We start from the raw sequence: 20,992 nt of genomic DNA, 5'->3' as shown, positions 1-20,992 counted from the left end.
TGAAGGAGGAGCTACAATACACAGTGACCCTGAGAAGGGCGCAGGCTTTGAAATCCAATAAAATTGGCTTTAAATTGTGACCCTAACCCTCTTATATATTTATTGAGCACCTGTTCAAGGCATCAGTGTTTACAGAAGTGAGTGAGATGAAGATAAAGTCTTTGCCCTAAGGAGCCATAAAGGGGTGAGAGGATACACAAAACGAACATATAAACAAATTATTTTTTTTTTTTAATGCTGACAGCAGTAAGGAGCTAAAACAGAGTGGCGATGAAGGATGTTTGACTCTCTCGTCACTGCCCAAGGGCCTTGGGGAAGGCCTGTACACAGTGGAAACAGCAGCTATAAAGTCCTATGGCAGGAGAAAGGGTAGCTTGTGCAAGAGTCAGAAAGGAGGCCCAGGTGGCTGGATGGGAGGAAATGAGTGAAGCAGATGTAGGACGTCAGAGCACAGTAGGAGGCTGGAGCCAGAGCAAAAGGGCTCTGAGGCCAGCTGGAGGCCACTGGGAAGTCAGCCAGAGAGGTCTTCTAAAATCTACATGAAGTCATCTCACTACTGGCATCAATTCCTTCATGCTCTACTACTAGCTGTTTGTCCTTGGGCATGTTATTTTTCTTCTCAGAGCCTTGGTTTCTCCATATAAAAAGATATAATCCTACCCGTTTCCTAGGACTTACATGAAGATTGAGGTAACATGAGAGAAATATCTAGCAGAACGTCTGATACACAAACCATGGCAGTCCTTTACAAATACATATATAATATAGAAAATAAGGAGAGTGGAGAGAATGAAATAAAATATTTAAGAACAGACGTCTACAGTCTCATGACCTCCATCTCAGGGTAGACGCCTTTGCAGGGGGATCATGTACAAGTGAGGCACTGTGGGGTTTACTAACAAGGTCCCTTGAAGATGAATGAAGAATTAACTTGAACTACCAGAGCTCAAAGAATTTCTCTCTCGTGTTAGTCACTATGCTTTCACCTTTAAGGCCACTTCCACTGGGGTCACCTGCTAGCAACATTATATGTCCTCTTGGGAAGAAATGACCAATATGTAGAAGTTATTGACAACTTAAAAGTAATATTGAACTAAGCCAGCCCCATTTATTTCCTTCTGGTCTTTTGTTTAATTCCACTTCTTGGTACAATTCAGAATCAAAAATGTGTGGGAAACATCAGGAAGGGAGACAGAACATAAAGACTCCTAACTCTGGGAAACGAACTAGGGGTGGTGGAAGGGGAGGAGGGCGGGGGGTGGGGGGGAATGGGTGATGGGCACTGAGGGGGACACTTGACTGGATGAGCACTGGGTGTTATTCTGTATGTTGGTAAATTGAACACCAATAAAAATTAATTTATTAAAAAAAACAATTCAGAATCAAAGATCCATAAAGAACCTTGCTGACTTCCTGTTCAAGTAATAATGTAAAATGGAAATCCACAGTTTGCTTGCTCTATCTAAATCTGACAATCTAGGCAAGCAATTTGAACCACTGAGGAAGATCCTTCAGTAATCAAGGTCCTTCCCTGCACATACAAGGTGCACCATGTTCTTTTTCCCATAACTTCTGACTTCTGGAGCACTTTTCTCTCTTTTATATGAGAAGATATTAAGCACTTTTTTTTTTTTTTTTCACACATACAGTCAAGCCACTAGTGAGAAATAACAGATGCATTACTTTGGATTCCTCTTCCAGTTGCCCTTTCAGCTCTTCTATCTGCCGAGTGAAGTTACTCCTTTCCCTGGAAAGTTGGTTTATCAGAGCTTCTTTTTCTTCCAGCCTCCTTAGGAGCTCGCCTATAGAGAGATTTCACAGAGTGAGTTAATCACGGCCTTCTTCTTCATCTAACTGCCTCCGCATATAACTTGTTCACTTGAAGGACAACCACAATGATTCCTACCACATATTTTTAATATTTAGAAAGCATCTGAAAGCCCAGGTATCAGCATAACCATGGCAATGACCTGTTTCAGGACTCACAAAAAATCCCTAATAAAGAACTGACTTTTAGCATTAAGTTTGGGTCCATAACAGGGAGTATTAGCTATCAGATATTGAGACTCTTCTGTGAAGTAGGTAATACTATCCAGCTTAATACTCACTACTCCTCAAACACGCTGGTATTATACTACCCACTTTACAGAGGGGGAAACAGAGCCTTATGCATGACTGAGACATAAATATGCGTAGCTAGTAACTGGTAGAGGTAGATTCAAATTAAGTTTTTAACCCTGAAGAGCACAGTCTTTAATGCTATGCTCCCTTGTTTATGTGGCTCTACCAATTTCCGGCTATATAATTTTTAGGTAATCACTACTTCTTTGCCTCTTTTGTAGAATGAGGATAACAATAAAAAATTGTCAGGGAGCCTGGGTGGCTCAGTCAATTAGGCATCTGACTCTTGGCTTTGGCTCAGGTCATTATGTCAAGGTTGTGAGATTGAGCCCTGTGTTGGGCTCTGTGCTCAGACTCCGCTTTAGATTCTCTCTCTCTTCTTTCTTCTTCTCCCTCTGCCTCCCCCCTGCTCACAGACATTCTCTCTCTCTAAAATAAATAAATATCTGGGCAGCCTGGGTGGCTCAGTGGTTCAGCGCTGCCTTCAGCCCAAGGTGTGATCCTGGAGACCCAGGATCAAGTCTCACGTCGGGTTCCCTGCATGGAGCCTGCTTCTCCCTCTGCCTGTGTCTCTGCTTCTCTCTCTCTCTCTCTGTGTCTCTCATGAATAAATAAATAAAATCTTAAAAAAAATAAAATAAACAAAAATCTTCAAAAAATTGTTAATGGAAATTAAATGACCGTGTTTTGTGACTAATGTGTTTTCACTAATGTGAATGTGGTTTTGTATACTAACTGCTAAATAAATAATAGAAATAGTCATTAAATAGTGGAGGAGGTGACCCTGATGGGGGGAATTCCTTATATTGAAGTCTACCCTTTCTCTCTCTTGCTGATGATAGGACAGAAATGTCTTTGTTATTAGCAGTGGTACCAAATGCTGAGCCAATCCTGGGCAGAAACAGTTGCTTCTGTATTTTAATTGACACAACACTAAAAGGCCACAATATTTATGAGCCCCACATTTCTTGCTATAAACAAGTCCTAAAACTCTTAGCATTATAATGCTTCCTTATGTTTGGGCCAAAGCAGAAAATCTCACATTTTGGTCTCAGGAATACTTTATATGCTTAAAATTTATTGGGGGTCCCAAAGAGATTTTGTTTACATGGGTTTTATTTTGAATAGATAGAGTATTTGAAATTAAAAGGGAAATTTAAAATTTGTATTAATTCATTTTCAAATTATAATAAAAATCTTGGTGTGTTAACATGTTTACATAAATAATTTTAAGAGGAAAAACTATTTTCCAAAACTCCAAAAAAGTTAATGAGAAAAATGACATTATTGTACATTTTTAAAAATCTCTGGCTTACTGAAAGCTAGATTTTCATGTTTGCCTCTAAATGCAATCTATTGTAATACACTGTTTCTTTGAAGTATGTGAAGAAAATCTAGCCTGTCACAGATACGCTGGAAAAGGGAGATTTATTTTCATAGTCTTCTCAGATAATTGTGACCGTTACTTAATACTACAACAAAATTCAGCAAATAGACATTTGTCAAGGATTAGTTGCAATATGTTCCTCTGTTCCATTAAAATCCCTGAGCCTATCTTAAACTTTGAATGGATCTTTCACCCACACATGACTGTATAACATCAAGCAGTGGTGATTTGAAAAATAAGTGTTCACTGAATTATACAGATCTTGCAAAATGTTGACACATTCCATTATATAATATTAAAAAAGCATGTTTGTTAACATCCACTACTGATCTCATCAGAAAAGTCTTCAAGAATTGAGAGCATCAGGCTCATGATGACATGTACACATTTTCCAAAATCTGATTTTTGCTGAAAAGCTCCAGTTTTATTATTGGCAACAAATAATGTCAGTTGTTTTCCTTGAAGTGACAGGCTCACTTTGTTCACTTTTGAGAAAATATCTGCCAAATATCTGAGTCAGAATAAACATTGTTTGTCAATTGTCTTTTTAAGTATACAGGATGCTCCCCGAGAAAACCTGCTAGCTCAGCTCAGGACTTAATTACACATAACACTTCAGAGGGGAGGTGGGTGGGGGTGGGCAAAATAGGTGAAGGGGATTAAGAGCACACTATTGTGATGAGCACTGAGAAATGTATGGAATCATTCAATCACTATATCGTACACTTGAAACTAACATAACACTGGAATTAAAATTTTTAAACTTCATAAAAATATAGAAGTGTTTTATGTATACTTCTTGTTTTGTCCGAGAGAATATTAAAAAGATACATATCTGGGGTCAAGATGTAATACAATTAATTTTTACTGCTTCATTAAGGACATTTTTACTTGAAAAAAAACCTGACCTTTTTTTCTTCAAACTCTGAGTGCGTATCAGTGAATATGATTACTAGTACAGTGTGGTGCCACTACCTTGATGCATGATGAGGTTCTAGAAGTTTTAATCATCACTGCTTTTGCAGCATCAATATAAATCGCAAAAGAACTTAGAAAGTAATCACTTTAACCTCATAGGCCCCCTAGAAGGATCCTGATGATCACCAGCGCTCTGTGGACCAAACTGAAAATCTCTGAGTGACAACATCATATTGAAAAGGAGTCTGAAGAAATGCCAATCCACTAGGGGGTTGAGACTGACATATCACGTATCTTACAGAACAAGTACTCATTTAACATGGCTTAATTGATCACGTCTACCACTGGTCGGCTTTGAAAGCAGAGTGTGATATGTTTGATAGGGCAGGGCATGAGACTAGTGGTAGTGGCAACAAAGCAGCAAAAAATCTGGAGCATAGACCCAGTGAGGTGAGGGGAGGTTTGGATAGGTATATACTTAAATTTTAATTCACACCAAGTCAAAAGGTAAAAATAAGAATTAAAGGAAAAAAAGGTCCTCTATCCTGAGCAGAATTATCACCTCACACCCACTTTCACTTCACTCACTTACCCACTAATTTCCTCATCAAAAAAGTGAGTGGAAAATTAATGCCAATAACTAGGGGGAGGTAGGCAGTGCCTATCACAATTTTGTACAGCACATCATTCAGGACCCAACATATGGGTATTCTTCAATCTTGTCACTGGACTGCGGAGTCCACAGACCACATCCTAAATGGCAGAGGTCAAATCGGGCGCTTTGTAACAAGGCCAAGTGTCATACACCCTTCCCCCACTACAGGGTCCCATTCAGTGTCTCTGCTAGAACCAAAACTACTTTCTTCTGGGTTTCTAGGTTTATAGTTTTGCTGCCTATTTTAATTTAGCTTTAATTCAAGATGTAGCATCTAGAAACAGGTGCCCATTAGCAGAAGAATGTGATATAGTCCAAGTGGTCTTTATTCTCTTTTTAAAGTGTGTGCCTCTGGGCATCAAGAATATTGTTTATTTTCATTGATCCAAGAATTTGGTCTCTGGGAATATATTCCTAAAAATAATTCTAATTACAGAGAAACATCTAGCCACATACTGTTCATAGCAGAGAAACAAGACAAGTTACAAGTTTAAGTAAACTATAGTTCCTCTACTTGTGGATTAGAAGCAACCATTACAAATGACTAAATCTGCAAGATACAAAAAAACAAAAACAAAAACAAAACCCAAAAAACTACACACAAATTTATGACAAATTGAAAAAGAAAAAACTCAAATAAATTGCCACAATGTAAAATACTGGGGGGAAAAATAATCCATAAAATACACACACACACACACACACAAAAACCCTATCAATAGAAGCTGATAGCAGAGAGTAACCATGGGACATTTTTCTACTTTTTATTTATCAAATGTTTGTGCAGCACCAAAAAGTGACAGGCATTGTTCTAGATGATGGACATACATCGATGAATAAAACAAAGCTTACATGAAGCTTGCATTCTTGCAGATGGAGATAGAAAAATAAGCACATTTATCATTTCAAGTATGTAGTTTGTTTGAAGGTATTAAATACTATTAAAAAAAGAGCAAAGAGAGAAAATGGGTTGAGAACAGTCAAATGTCGCCTTCTCAACAAGGCCTATACTGACCTCCCCCAGATATCTGTTTGATTAACCCTCATCTCTAAGTCTCTGGAGAATTATTAGAGTATTCCAGGCAGAGGAAAAAGCTAGGGCAAGACCCTAGGATGCAAGTGTGCCTGGTGTGTTAAAAACATAGTCAAGGCAGAATGAGAGAAGGGGAAAGTAGTAGAAGAGGTCAGAGAGATAATGAGGGACCCAATTACGTGGCCTTTGTAGGCCACTGTACAGACAATGGCTTTTACTAAGTGTAAAAAAAAAAGTATGGGTTTATTATTGAAAATTAGAAAAAAATGCCTGTTTCAATGAGGTCGACATTATAAAAAGCCATGTCTTACAGGCTGTGTGGACAGCCCTGCCATCCTTTGATCTTGACAGTTGCTTCATCCAACTGCATATTGCATTTCTCCTTCCTGAAGGAGAGCTGGGCAGAGCTCCCAAAGCAGCACAGAGGTAACCCTCACTAGACCAGAGCATATCTGCGGACAAGGTTAAATCAGAGGCTGCATTCCTCCCCTAGAATCTCTAAATGCTCACTCTGTTTCAGTGACTGATTGATCATCTCAGTCATCCCTCCACCAGGCTGCTGGGACTGAGACTCACTCACAGCGAAGCAGCACATTCACTTACCATTCTCACTCCACAACTTTGTCTTCTGTGCTTTCAGGTCATTTGCCAACTGAGTCACTTCATCTAGTTTTCCATTTGCTTCATTCAGGCGCTCTTCATACAGACTACAGAGCTTCTCAGAGTTAGCCTATGAGTTGAGAATGAAGGGTTGGACAGGGGTCATAGAGTCCATGATGAATTAATTAGCTGCATAAGAAAGGGAGGTGTGGTTCCTGGGATCCTTGTGCTCTCCTCTGAAAGACCACAGCTAACATTTTGGAAACTGTATCTTCTAATTTCAGCAAACACTATAAATTCAAGTTCTGGGCCTTTAAGGGGCCCACACTTCTTAGGCTATAGGTGTCATATAGGAACCCAACTCTCTGGGTATTGGGACACTCCAGAATTCTTTGTTCTTCTGAAGAAGGGAACATGCCAAATACTAATGAAGCACATAATCACTTCCTGACGTTATATTATATATTTAACCATTTTTTTCTCTCACTAGAATAGGTTTCATGAAAGTAGAGATGCTGTTTGATCATGGATAACCCCTCAGTGCCTAGAATAGTGTCGAGCACATTCAAGAAGCTCAATAAACAACTGGTGACGTTCAGAGGAGGGGGGAACAGGGGAAGAAGAAGGGAAATCCAAAGGGCTGACCAAGCAGTATAGGAGAAAGTAGATAGACCTGAGCTTAATAATGGACATTTGAACTGTCAAGGCAACTACACCCTCTGGGTCACTAAGGCTGCAGGCTCGAGGTAACCCTGTTGGGTTAACACTTCATTTCAAAACTCCAACTTCTCAGAATGGGCTGTTTGTGCTTAGAGAAAAGGATATGCCATTCGGCCTTTGTATTTCTACCTAAGTAACCAATCTAACCATAAGATTTCTGCCACATTCTGGAAACTAATGCTAGTGACTTTGAGACTCAAGATTCTTAAACAGGGGATGCCTGGGTGGCTCAGTGGTTGAGCATCTGCCTTTGGCTCAGGGCGTGATCCTGGGGTCCTGGGATTGAGTCCTGTATGAGGCTCCTTGCGAGGACCCTCTGCCTGTGTCTCTGCCTCTGTGTCTCTCTCATGAATAAATGAATAAAATCTTTTAAAAAAAGATTCTTAAATAGGATAAAGAGCTGCCTGATGCAAAATTGTTGTATCCCCCTTTATCTAGCTGTAATTTGCATCCTTCTTATTAATATGGTCAGAAATAACATTGATGGTTCCATAATTACATAGTCCTATAGGTAGCTGTTTGTTTTGCTCTTTACATATATTAAATCTCAATCCATTCAATAGTCCCATGAGATCTGTTTCTATGATGAGTGCTGTGGAAAAGGAAGAATTAATAAAGAAAAGACTACATCAGTGGCATTCCAAGAAAATGGTGATGTGTATAAAATCTGGTGGTGAGCCTAACGGTCTGAATGTCAACCCAATTTGTGTGATATAGCAATGGCCAAGGACCAGGAGCTTTTAAAAGATGCCAGGTTTAGTCCTCTGGGAAATTCCTGAATCAGCAAAAACCTTGGAGACCTCCAACTAGAGCCAACTCTGTGTTGAAGATTATTTTCTTCAAGCTTACACTAGTTACAATTCTAAATTCCCCATGAAAAACTACTGGATTACATCTTCTTATAACCCCAAGGCAGTATACGGTGCTTGACACAAAATAGGTACTTAATAAACATCTAAGACAATCAAATTATTGCTTTAGTGAAAGACTGGCCAACATGCCCACTAAAGTTTACTTAGAGGTCATATTCAAACTTTCCTTATAAGCTCCAGCCCCCAAATTTACTTTTTAACTTGGTCAAGGTATTATCCACTGATCAGGAACAAGTGAAGAGCCAAATCAGATTCATGCCCATTTAGAGGCTGAAGAGGAATATCACATAGTTCAAGCTCGAATATGTTCCAGGTTTGTTGGTGATTGTGTAACCAAACTTGGTAGAGGTCTGATGGCCAGTTTCTCATACAATGCCATCAACATCATATAGGTTAGAGCCCTGATGCCAAATGCCAGGCACACTCAATTATCCACACTCTCCACTGGCTACTAGAAAAAAGCCATAGTAGTGATGAATGTAGCCATCTTTAGATGGTCTGAAAGTTCTAGTTATATTTTTAAATGTTGAATAGGTTTGCTCTCACTCCTAAAAATAATTTGACAAAGTTGGCACACTCATTCTTTTCATCAAGACATCCCTTAAGAGTTCATACTGACTCTGTTTTATAAATGAGAAAATAGAGTCAGAGAGGCTAAACACCTTGTTCAAATTCACACAGCCAGGGAGTGTTGGAATTGGGATTTGAACTGATAATGGCCTGTGCAGAGGCAATGAGGAAAAAAGTTAAATACTAGATTCTGAAGTATCTGTTATATGAAGTAGGAATGACAAAGGGAATGGTACATTGACATCCTCGTTGGCTCCTACTGTCATGAATCCTGAGTGCTGGTGGAAACCGGATAAAGATATGATTGCTGTGTGAACCATCTTCATTTTATGTTGTCTCCAATAATAAATGACCCATTAGCTGGGACAGAAGGAACACATCCAGGTGTGAGAAATGGCACTTATGTTTATGGCCCGGAATATTCTATGCTATGCACCTGTTTGCTGACGGTGAAAGAACACAGAGCTCTATAAGACAACTTAGTCAATGGTGTGTGGAAACGGCAAGCAAAGGAGCCAGAGAACCCCCAGGTTTTAAGAGACTTGTGTGTAGTAAAGCCCAGCTGGGGTTCTGCATATCAGCAGAATAGGCAACCACCTGGGCAGACAGAAAAGACACTTGCTCTTAGGCATAGCTTCAAATGGTAGGTATTCCTAGGCAATGTTAACCACTGGCAGATCGTTTTCAATTTACAATGTATTTTTGTAAGCAGGATCCACAAAAGACATTGCAATTGTTTTTCTAAAGGTAACCTACACAGGGATGTACCATTCAAATGGGTTGTACTTTCAAAAGAACTTCAAATTTAAGCATAAGGACAGGCACTAAATTTTCATACCAGGAAAGAAGAGGTTAATGGAATAATGTACATTCATCTTAAAGCTGATTCTTAAAATGCTGCCTAAAAATGCCATCTCCCAGAAATGCAGGAACCAATGGGAATTCAAAATAATCAAGATAATTGTGAGATTGCCTATAACTTCTAAATTTCCCTGGGCTTCTCTGTCAGCATAATATACTCTTTAAACATGCTTCAGCTTCCACTGTACCACTGAGTATTGGCATTCCTGGCATTATAATTCAGGAAAAGATGAAATAAACAATTCAAGAAAAATTTTAGCATAATGTATATGCCTATGAGAGTGAACAGAATCAATTTATCCCACCAAGAAATATTTAAGGCAGCAGCAGAATGCGGCCACCCACCAACATAAACAGAATTGGGAGTCAAGGCTCGTCTCTACCATGACCGTGTGACCTTGGGTAGTCATTTAGCCCCTGAGCCACAGAATTCCCTAGAGACATACATAAAAGTTAATGCTAATACTTGAAGACGCAAGTTACGCATATCATGTAGTGAGAGTAAAATAAGACCTAGTTTCTGCCTTAGAGATGCTTTCTATTTAAGTAGAGTTAAAAGACTATATAATGCAGTAATCCAAGAGGGATCCCAAAAGTGCTACAGTACTTCTGAAAGAGATAAAGTTTTAATATGGAAAGTTGAACTTGAGCATTCCAGGGAGAGGGCTTATCGGTGGGCAAAGGATATTTGGTGGAAGGCAAACATTCTAACTTGGCTGAAATAGAACGTCCATGAAACAAAGTAATAGAATCTAAAATTGGCCGAGCAGGCTGATTCAGATCACAGGTCATGGTGTACCTTGAAAAGCAGCAGTTTGAAGTTCACTGTTAAGCAGGGATGTGATTCTATAAAGCTTGTCTAGAAATATTCATATAGATACTATATAGGATAAATTGAAAAAAAGAAAAACTCAAAGTGAGAAAGATAATCTAGGAAACCACTTTAATAATCCAGTTAAAAGGTAATGAAAGTCCTACCTATTTGTGGGAATAGAATAGGAAATTGTAAGACAGTGAAGAATTGGCCTGCTACAAGAATTGACTGGAAAGCAAAGAACAAGAGAGGAAATAAATAATTAGCTATAGGCTTATAGCCTGGGTGATAGGAAGAAACAGGGTGCCTGTGACGGAAATGTCCAGAAGAAACCCGAGATTCAGAAGAAGGTGATGAGTTTGGTTTTAGACATGCTAATTTGAGGAAAAGAAGACATTACTGATTTTGAAAGAACAACCTAAGAGAATACTCTTAAGAAAAGCAGGGGAAATAAAAGACACTGCAGGGGTCACAGGAGCGAGGAGGTAGTGAGGTGTACACATCACCTGGACCTAGCCTCAAAAGATGAACCCTCCATGAACCACACTCTCTGGTATTCACACCTTGTGCAGATTCCCTACCCTGTAAATCACTCCACTGCATTGTAAGTCTGCCTCACTATAATTGTTGCAGCTCTGTTGTCTTGGTCTTTTATAGTACTTGCTCTTGTGCCTTAAATTACCTCTTAAGAAGCCCAAGTCCCCCCTGGTTGCCATGCTGTGAGGAAACTAGCCACATGACAGATTTATGCCTAGGCCCCAGTCATTCTAGTTAGTTGTCCCAGCCCAGGAACCAGACATGGGAATGAACAAACCTTCAGATGACTCCAGTCTCAACTCTCATCTGAGCTAAGTCTGTCAACCCTAGAACCAAGAGAGATGATAATAAATTGCTGTTTTAAACTACAAGATTTGGGGATGATTTGTTATACAGCAATAGATAAATGGAATACTACTCTTCGGTCAAGGAGACAGAGGGAGGCAGATATGGATAGACTTTGTTTTCCTCCTCCCGGTATCTGAGGAAAAGTCTTTCCTATTTTGATTTGTTTTTGCAATGGGTGAATAATGGTTACATGGAAAAATATTTTATTCTTTGGGACGAGAAAGAAAGAAATGGATGAGCATAAGGAAAATATAAGGTGAAGAGAGAAGGTCTTGATCTTATCAGTTAGGTCTTACCATTTATTGAAAAGGATTTAGAAAGTCAGGGTTAGAATCTGAGGGAGGATTTTGTTTAAAATAAAACAGAAAGTGAATTAGATGAATAAAGAACTTCTGAGAAGCAATGGAATTCTAGAGGAAATTGGAAAGTATGAAATTCATATCTAATTAGTATGGATTTATGGTGAACCTATCAACAGTTTTATGACTGACTTCCTACTAAGATGTGCAGAAACAGAAAAATTCCTGAGATTAACAAGAGGCACAGTAGATTATAAAGAGTAAGGACTTCTAGAGGCTCATTTGGGCTGAGGAAAGCAATTGAAGGCTACAGGGCATGGAGAAGGAATGCTTTCATTGCTGAGAGAGAGATGAGTCCCAATAAAAGGCAAAATACAGAAGAGACAGAGGAGAGAGGACTTAAATCCTTACGAGATTTATATTCTAAGATAATTGGGGGTGGGCTGGCAGGGATGATGGAGAGAAATAGAAGGAAGAGCAGGGTGGTTGTGTTTCTTTCTACTTAATATGGTTTTTAAAGGGAGTTAATGCTAAATATTTTAGGAGCCACTCAATCTCTCTAAAGAAATGCTGTATTTTTTTCTGGCTATGGTACATGCAGGTTGAGCTTTATTGTTGGTTTGTCTCTTTTCCAGATACCTGTACCAATTCTGCTCACGAGGAGAATGTGATGCTGGCTACAGGCATACCTCGGAGGTACTGCAGGGTCTGTTCCAGACCACTGCAATAAAGGTCATACCACAAAGAAGCAAGTCAGTGAATTTTTTTGTTTCCCAGTATGCATAAGAGTTATATTTACACTATATTGTAGTCTATTAATTGTGCAATAGCATTATGTCTAAAAAATCTGTATGCCATAATTTAAAATGCTTGATTGCTAAAAAATGCTAACCATTGTCTGAGTTTTCACTGAGTCACATAATCTTTTTGCTGGTGGAAGATCTTGCTCAACGTTGATGGCTGCTGACTGATCAGGGTGGTGGTTGCTGAAGGTTGGAGTGGCTGTGGCCACGTCTTAAAATAAGACAATGAGTTTTGACACATCAATTGACTCTTCCTTTCATAAGTGGTTTCTGTGTATCATGTGATGCTGTCAGATAGCATTTTACCCACAGTAGACCTTCCTTCAAAATTGGAGTCAATCCTCTCAAACACTGCTAGTGCTTTTAATTAACTTTATGTAATACTGTAAACCTTTGTTGTCATTTTAACATTCTTCAAAGCATCTTTATTAGGAGTAGACTCTGTCTCCAGAAACCACTTCCTTTGCTCATTTATAGGAAGCAACTCCTTATCCGTTAAAGTTGTATCATGAGATTGCAATCATTCAGTCCCATCTTCAGGCTCCACTTCTAATTCTAGTTCTCTTGCTATTTCTACCACATCTTCAGTTTACTTCCTTCAGTGGAGTCTTGAACCTCTTAAAGTTATCCAGAAGGATTGGAACCAACTTCTTTGAAACTCCTATTAATGTTGATATTTTGACCTCTTCCTAAGAACCATGAATGTTCTTAATGTAGAATATTCTTAATCTGGAATGATGAATGCTTTTTAGAAGATTTTCAATTTACTTTGTCCAGATCCATCAGAATCACTGATCGATCTGTGGCAGCTATAGACTTAAAAAATGTATTTCTTAAATCCTAAGACTTGAGAGTCAAAATGTGTCCTTGATACACAGGCTGCAGAATGGCTGTTGTGTTAGCAGGTATGAAGACAACATGAATCTTGTTTTACATCTTCATTAGGACTCTTTAGTGACCAGGTGCATTGTCAATGAGTGGTAGTATTTTGAAAGGAATCTTCTTTTCCAAGCAGTAGGTCTCAACAGTGGGCTTCAAATATGTGTTGTCATTCAGGCTTTTTTAATTTCTACAGCACAGGCAAAGTAGATTTAGCACCATTCTTAAGGGTCCAAGGGTTTTTGGAATGGCAAATGAGCATTGGCTTCAACTTTAGGCCCTAACAAGAGAGTTAGCCTGCCTTTGAAGCCGGGCATTGCTTTTTTCTCTCTAGCTATGAAAGTTCTAGATGACATCTTATTTCAATAGAAGACTGTTTTGGTCTACATTGAGTTTCTTTGTTTAGAGTAGTCACTTCCATGAATTATAAGCTAGATCTTCTGGAAACCTTGTTGCAATTTCTCCATCAGCACTTGCCGATTCACCTCGAAATATTACAGAGACAGCTTCCTTCTTTAAACCTCCTGAATGAACCTCTGCTAGCTTCAAACATGTCCTGTAGCTTCCTCACTCCTCTCAGCCTTTATAGAAGTGGAGAGTTGGGCCTTTGCTCTGGATTAGGTTTTAGCTTAAGCGGATGCTGTAGCTGGTTTGATCTCCTATCCAGACCACTAAAACTTTTGCCATATCAGCAATAAGGCTATTTCACTTGCTTATAATTCATGTGCTCACTGGAGTAGCACTTTAATTTCCTTCAAGTATTTTTCCTTTGCATTCACAAGTTGGCTAACCATTTGGCACAAGAGGCCTAGCTAGCTGTCAGCCTGTCTTGGCTTCCAACATGCCTCCCTCACTAAGCTTAATCATTTCTAGCTTTTGATTTAAAGTGAGAGATGTACAACTCTTCCTTTCACTTGAACACTTAGAAGGCATTGTAAGGTTATTAACTGGCCTACTTTCAATATTGCTGTGTCTCAGAGAATAGAGAGGCCTAAGGAGAGGGAGGGAGAGAGGAGAATGGCCAGTCGGTGGAGCAATCAGAACACACATATTAATTGATTAAGTCTGCCATCTTATACGGACATGGTTCTTGGTGCCCCCAATTACAATAGTAACATCAAAGATCACTGATCACAGATCACCATAATAAATATAATCATAAAGAAAAAGTCTGAAATGTGAGAATTACCAAACCTTGACATGGAATGAGAAAATGCTGTTAGATAAATGGCACTAATAGACTTGCTCCACTTAGGGTTGCCACAAGCCTTCAATTGTAAAAAAAACACAATATCTGTGAAACACAATAAAGCAAAGCTCAATAAAATATTTTATACTTGTATTTGTTCTGACTGACCTAAAGGAAGCCTTCTCTCAAATACCAGAAGTTAGGATGGTCATTACCTATGATCTGATGATACAGTCATTTGATGTAAGAGCTTATACTATATGGATTAAAGGGCTCAGTGAAGAAAGAACATGTGGTGAAACTTCCTTCTAAGTGCTGGCTGGTCAAAGAAATGCCAGAGAAGATGGAGGTGGGAGGAGGTCTCTCCTCTTAGCAAAGCTCTTTGTGTCCACCATTCACTGAGACAAACACAAGAGTGTCTGAGCCACCCCCAAGGAATGCTCCCAACTCAAAGCCGTTCTTCAAGAGAGACACACAACTCATAACTAGTGGCTTCACTTTTCAGCCTACCTATTTATGTCATCACCAGAAAGACCCACAAGACATATGGACTGGAACTCCAATAAAACCTGAGGCTCCTGTCAGGCTACATTCAGGTAATAGCCATGTGACCTTAACAATGTCAACCGAGATTAAGCCTGGTCTAGTCAATCTAAAGAACTATAGCCTCCGTTAGCAAATACCTCAAGTCACCAATCTTGTTTCTTTTTCTTTTTCTTTCCCTTTCCTACTTACTTTCATGTTCTGAAGTCCGTAAGGTGGACCTGGAGATGTTTACCTTAGCTCTGGTCATCTGTTCAACATTGGTCAGGAGGTCATCCACTTCTAGCTGCAAGTCATTCTTGTCTTTTTCTAATTTCTGCTTGATCTGTTGTAAATTTTCAAGTCGGCCCTGGAGTTCAGACAGGCTGTCTGCATGTCTCTTCTTCAAAGAGGCCAAAGTTGTCTCGAAGTGCAATGTAGCATCTTCCATGTCTCGGCGAAGCTTCTGGAATTTTGTTTCCTGTTTCTTAGTTATGTCCAGCTGAGCCAAACTGGTGCCTCCTGCCTCCTCCAGTCTCTCATTCAAGTTTTCCAGTTCTTGAGTGAGGTCAGCTCTCTCCCTCTCCACCTTGGCTCGAGTGGTCCTTTCAACTTCCAGTTCCCTCTTTAAACCTTGTATCTGTACCTGCAACAATAAATAATTTTGACTTTTACTAAGCACTTGTAGCATATTTTATATTGAAGAGTTTACTGAATTTTTGTACATTTCTCAACACTAAGAAAAGTAATTTTATAAAGAAGATAGAATACACAGAAATTAAATGGTTTTCCTCAAACCAGTACAAAGACCAGAATTCAAATGTGCAGTTGCCCCAATCTTCCAGTCCTTGGTGATGAGCATCTTCATTAAATTCTATACATGGAGGGGAAAGTACAGTAAAGAGCACTTTCCAAAGCAATAGGAAACATTTTTCATATAACAAGAAAAAAATTTAAAGCAAGTTAATAAAAACTAACGTGATGAATTTTATATGCGATATTTACTCTTCTAGAATTAGCTGACCAATCTCAATTGTTGTGAACTTGCACAAAAATATCTGATGGATAGAATATCTCTGAGTCCAAGCAACTCACTCACAAGAAACAGCACCAGTGTAATTTTACACATAATTCTGACAAACTTGGTTATTTAGCTTCTTAGTTAGCAGGTGACTTCAAGTTACCAGATCTGAAGTAACAAATTAAAATCGGTGGAGGAATGCGGGCTGCTACCGTGAATGGTAATCTGATACCATTAGAGGCAAAATTATTACATAAAGAAAATTAGTGATAAGAACTCTCAGAGCCCAAAACCCTTTTAGCATAAGGGCAAATGGCTCTACAAATCTCGATAGCGTCACTGTGGTTCAGGGAAGCCACTGATATTCATTAACTATCACCTCGTATAATTAGGCATAGGTTAGGATAGGGGTAGAAAAGGATAGAATCTATTTTAGAATGTGTTTCCCTTTCCTTGAAATGAGAAAATGTGGATTTCTAGATCATGCCAATACGTAGGCTATCAGATCTGTAGATGAGTTGTGACAGAAAAGGTGCTAAAAATTGTATGACTTCTACATCCAAGTAAACACGATTCCCTTCCCACTAGTTATTTTGGGATCCAATACCTTTATCCCAAACAATACTATCATTAAACCAAACATTTCTGAAATGTTTCTTCAGAAATAATCTTCAGAGCATTTTTAAAAAATCATCAAGGGAAGAGTATTTGTCTCTTGGATAAATTGAAACTTCTGAGTCTTTTTATTTTGGATAAAGTCAAGTATCATTTGAAGACAAGCCTGGTGAATATGATAGATAATCACTTGGAGATTAATATTGTGTTTGAAATCATGCCTATAAATCAGTGAGACTGGCTTTCTTATTTGGTTCGAAATGTCTCAGAAAATAATTATCAGAAAGAGGCTCAAAATTATTTTGAGTAATGGCTACATTACTGAGATAAATTTTTAGCTCCAAAGGAAAAACATCTATCATACAGATGTATATGCATACAGCATACGTAGGGAGCTGGATGTGTGTGTGTGTGTGTGTGTGTGTGTGTGTGTGTGTGTGTGTATCCGTACATATTTATATTACTCTAGAACATGGTCAAATAGTATAAAACAGCCACATGATCTAAAACTTATAAATAGCTTCCCATTATCAAATAATGTTTTGAGACTACAAGTAGATATAAAACAGATTTTCAGCACAGAAATAGAATTGCCTGTTAATCACAAAAACTAATCATTATAAAAAATTAAATTGCTAACACTGAATGCTTACCATGGATCAGGTTCTATGCTTACCACTTAAATGTTCCATTGCATTTAATAATATTAGCTCAAAGTTGTCAGGAAGATTAATAACCAAAAAAATAAATACCGAGGCTTTCAGCACAATGTTTGGTTCACTGCAAATATTCAACAAATTATCTATGTTGTTATTATGATAAGAAAGCCTAAGTTGAAAAAGTAATTTTCCTGAATCACATTATCTGGGGAATGCCACACTTTACCTTCTTAACCACTGCTCTCTTCTGCCTCTATCCATAGTTGGCTAAGGGTCTGGACACCCTGGCAAAGCGTTTGTTATCACCCATGAATCTATATACAGCTACCCACAGGTATTTGAATAAACAATCACCTGAAGCTCTTTAACCATGTTCTGAAGCTGAGCCACCAGGCTTCTCTCCTTCTCCACCTTTGAATTCATCTGATTCATTTCTAGTTCTTTCCTGTGAGGGACAAACGTATTAAGTGGAATTGTTGAGATTGATAACATTTGGCTTAAATATTTTTAAAATTATAGTAATGACACATGAATTCATTCTCATTGTAAAAATTTAACTATTATATCTTTATCTGGAACCTCCTCAGCAATGACACCCAATCTTTGTTCCTTCCCTACAGATAAACACCAGTGGCAATTTGGTGTGAATCCTTCCAGACATTTTTCTAAGTATTGACATACATTTGTGTTTATATATTGGTAGAAATAGTTTCACTTTCTTTACTGTGAAAGGCATAATGTGGCATCTGTATTTATAGTTCTATAACTTATTTTTAGCCCAATGACACTTTGGGGGTGTTCCCATGTTGGCCCACACGTAAATTATTTCATTTAAAAATTAACTGTGACATACTATTCCATGACTTAGGCATGCTGTAATTTATTTATCCATTTCCCTATTAGTAAGAACTTAAGTTTTCCCCAATATTTTCCTTCTATAAATAACACTGTTCATATCCATGCCCCCTTGTACACATGTGAGTGTTTCCTTAGAGTGGATACTGAGCAGGGAATCTCTGGGGCAAGTGTAAGTGCGTGCTTAAAAATATATAACCCTGCCCTTTGCCCTCCAATAGCAGTTTGAGATTCTTCTTCCTCATTTACACTTAATATTAGCATACTTCTAAATTTTTCCTAGCCTTAGAGAAGTTAAAATGTTTTTCTTTTTATGTCTTTGTTTAACAGTAAGGCAGCATCTTGTCAACTACGAGGATTTAAAAATGGTCCATAAACCAAATAAACTACTTGGTGGTGTCCTTTAATCATTGATCTGCTAGGTTGTTCATATAATTATTGAACTATAGATTTCCTGTTAGTATACTTATTTATTTTCTGACGTCTGCTGCAAATATTTCTCGCATCTTATATCACTTGTTCTGATTTTACTTATGCTGGCATTTGCCACTTAAATGTTTAAAATTTTATATCATTAAACGTATCAAAATATTCTTTTCCTGTCTCTGGCTTTTGACACTTATTCAAGAAAACTTAACCTGCTATTTTCCTAAGACTTATCACCTATATTGTCTTCCAATGATTTTTGTTGTGTTTATTGTGGTAAGAACATTCAACATGAGACCTACCCTCTTAACAAATATTTAAGTGCATAATATGGTAATGCTAACTATAGGCAAAATGCCGTACAGATTTCTAGAACTCAGTCATCTTGCATAACTGAAACTGTCTACCCATTAAATAATATCCTTATTTTCCACTCCCTCCAGCCCCTAGCAATCACCATTCTAATCTGTTTCTATAAGTTTGACTGTTTTAGATGCCTCATATAAACAAATCATGAAGTATTTGTTTTTCTATGACTCCTATTTCACTTAGCATTGTATCCTCCAGGTTCATCTATGGCGTCACATATGGCAGGGTTTCCTTCTGTTTAAAGGCTGAATAATATTCCACTATATGTATACACCACATCTTCTGTATCCATTTATCCATCAAAGGACATTTAAGTTGCTTCTATATCTTAGGGATTGTGAATTATGTTTCATTTTCTAATGGTTTTATAGCCTTGTTTTTACACTTAATTCTTTAATGCAACTGGATTTTGTGCATGTGACTAGTGAAAGTTAAATTTCTACCTCACATCTCAGAAAACGAATAGCTAATAATCTCAGCATCATTTATTAAGTACTCTCTATCCAGTCATCACTGATTTGAAATGCTTTCAATGAAATACGTAATACCTTTATCATGTATTAAGTTTTTATATATGCATAGGTCCATTTAGAGGAAAAGTTTTAGAGTTAAAGTTGTACCTTTCTGAAAACAGAAATGCCAGAGCTCTTTGACTTATGGCCTACAAGGACATGGAACATCATTTTCACTTTTCTGAACTGAAACATCATCTTAAAATTGAATGCTCAGGGACCTCTATCATGGTTTCACCGTTCCATACATTTATGGGATTACTTATTTCTTCTTTTTCCAAACACCTATCAAGTCCAGTAACTTCTTAAGTTATTAATCAAGCCTGAACATGAGCATGTATGATGGCAACTCATGCACAAAGACAGAAAGACCAGGAGCTCATAGCTGCTCACTTGACTCCCTTCTCCTTCTGGCTCCAGTGATGGATGTGCTCCTAGCTTTACCCTGACCTTACTTCACTCTTGGGCCTTGCTGCCTCCTGCTCTTATTTGATCTATTCCCAATAACTTGAAAATCCCTAATGGTTAGAATTAAGTCTAGCTCAGTAGGGGATGAGAAGAAACAAAAGGAGAAAGTCCATTTCACTGACTAATGAAACTAGACTGAGGGGCCGTCTTGCCCTGAATCCAAGGGAGCTGAAAGCTCCACTCATTTTGATTGTTATGTTTTGCTTTAAACTTTAAAATTTAGTATTTTTTAGGGTAAATTACTTGATAGAAAAGGCTACACAAATAACAATGAAGTTAAATCTGGCCAACTTTTTAAAAGTTATCAGAGGCTTATGTTGAACTTTATATTAGAGATTGTTTTGTTTTTATTTATTTTTGCTTTATCTTTTTTGTTTTGTTTTTACTTTTTATGCCATTACACTCATCATGAGTAAAAGAAGTAAGTTATTTTTATTTTTGGACTTGTATTTTGGACTTGTAGCCTCAAATTTCAATAATTTACATCTCATATGCCTTACACTTTTCTTTCCCATCTGCTAGTCAGATACCTTCTCACTCATCATCTTCTAGATTATGCACTCTCTTTTTTTACAACCATATAATAAAGTCCAGAAAAAAAAATCATTTCCTTTCCTAGGTTTGTTATCTTCCCCTTCAGGTCTTAAGACATCTGGCCCTGGAGTCACAAGGATAAATGACATGAGAGAGCTGTTCCTTCCAATCTAAGGTCTTCCCGAATGTCAGGTCAACAGCAAGGTGGCTTACTCGCTCAGCTTTCCTGCTAGCTGCAGCTGGCTGCTCTCCAGGTGCTCCATGCTCTTGCGGTGCAGCTCAAAATCGCCCTCCAGTTTGCTCCTCTCCCTCTCACAGTTCATTCTTGCTTTTCTCTCCCGCTCAAGGGCACCCTCAAGCTGACAAAAAGAGGTATTAAATAATAGCCAAATACGTTGGTAAAGT

General features: G+C 38.2%; 1 protein-coding gene across 1 annotated transcript in view; it reads right to left on the bottom strand.

Annotated features, from left to right (window-relative positions):
• MYH15 (myosin heavy chain 15) overlaps positions 1 to 20,992 on the bottom strand; it is a 150,288-nt gene that overhangs the window by 55,486 nt on the left and 73,810 nt on the right. Inside the window, exons 26-30 of the mRNA XM_041748566.1 lie at positions 20,801 to 20,946; positions 17,778 to 17,868; positions 15,385 to 15,774; positions 6,718 to 6,844; positions 1,684 to 1,802 (exon numbers count right to left, since the gene is read on the bottom strand). Coding sequence (XP_041604500.1) covers positions 1,684 to 1,802; positions 6,718 to 6,844; positions 15,385 to 15,774; positions 17,778 to 17,868; positions 20,801 to 20,946 — 873 coding nt within the window. The remainder of the gene's footprint in view (positions 1 to 1,683; positions 1,803 to 6,717; positions 6,845 to 15,384; positions 15,775 to 17,777; positions 17,869 to 20,800; positions 20,947 to 20,992) is intronic.

Source organism: Vulpes lagopus, chromosome 1 (genome assembly GCF_018345385.1).
Source record: "Vulpes lagopus strain Blue_001 chromosome 1, ASM1834538v1, whole genome shotgun sequence".
Lineage (NCBI taxonomy): Eukaryota > Metazoa > Chordata > Mammalia > Carnivora > Canidae > Vulpes > Vulpes lagopus.
This window is presented reverse-complemented; position numbering and strand designations above follow the sequence as displayed.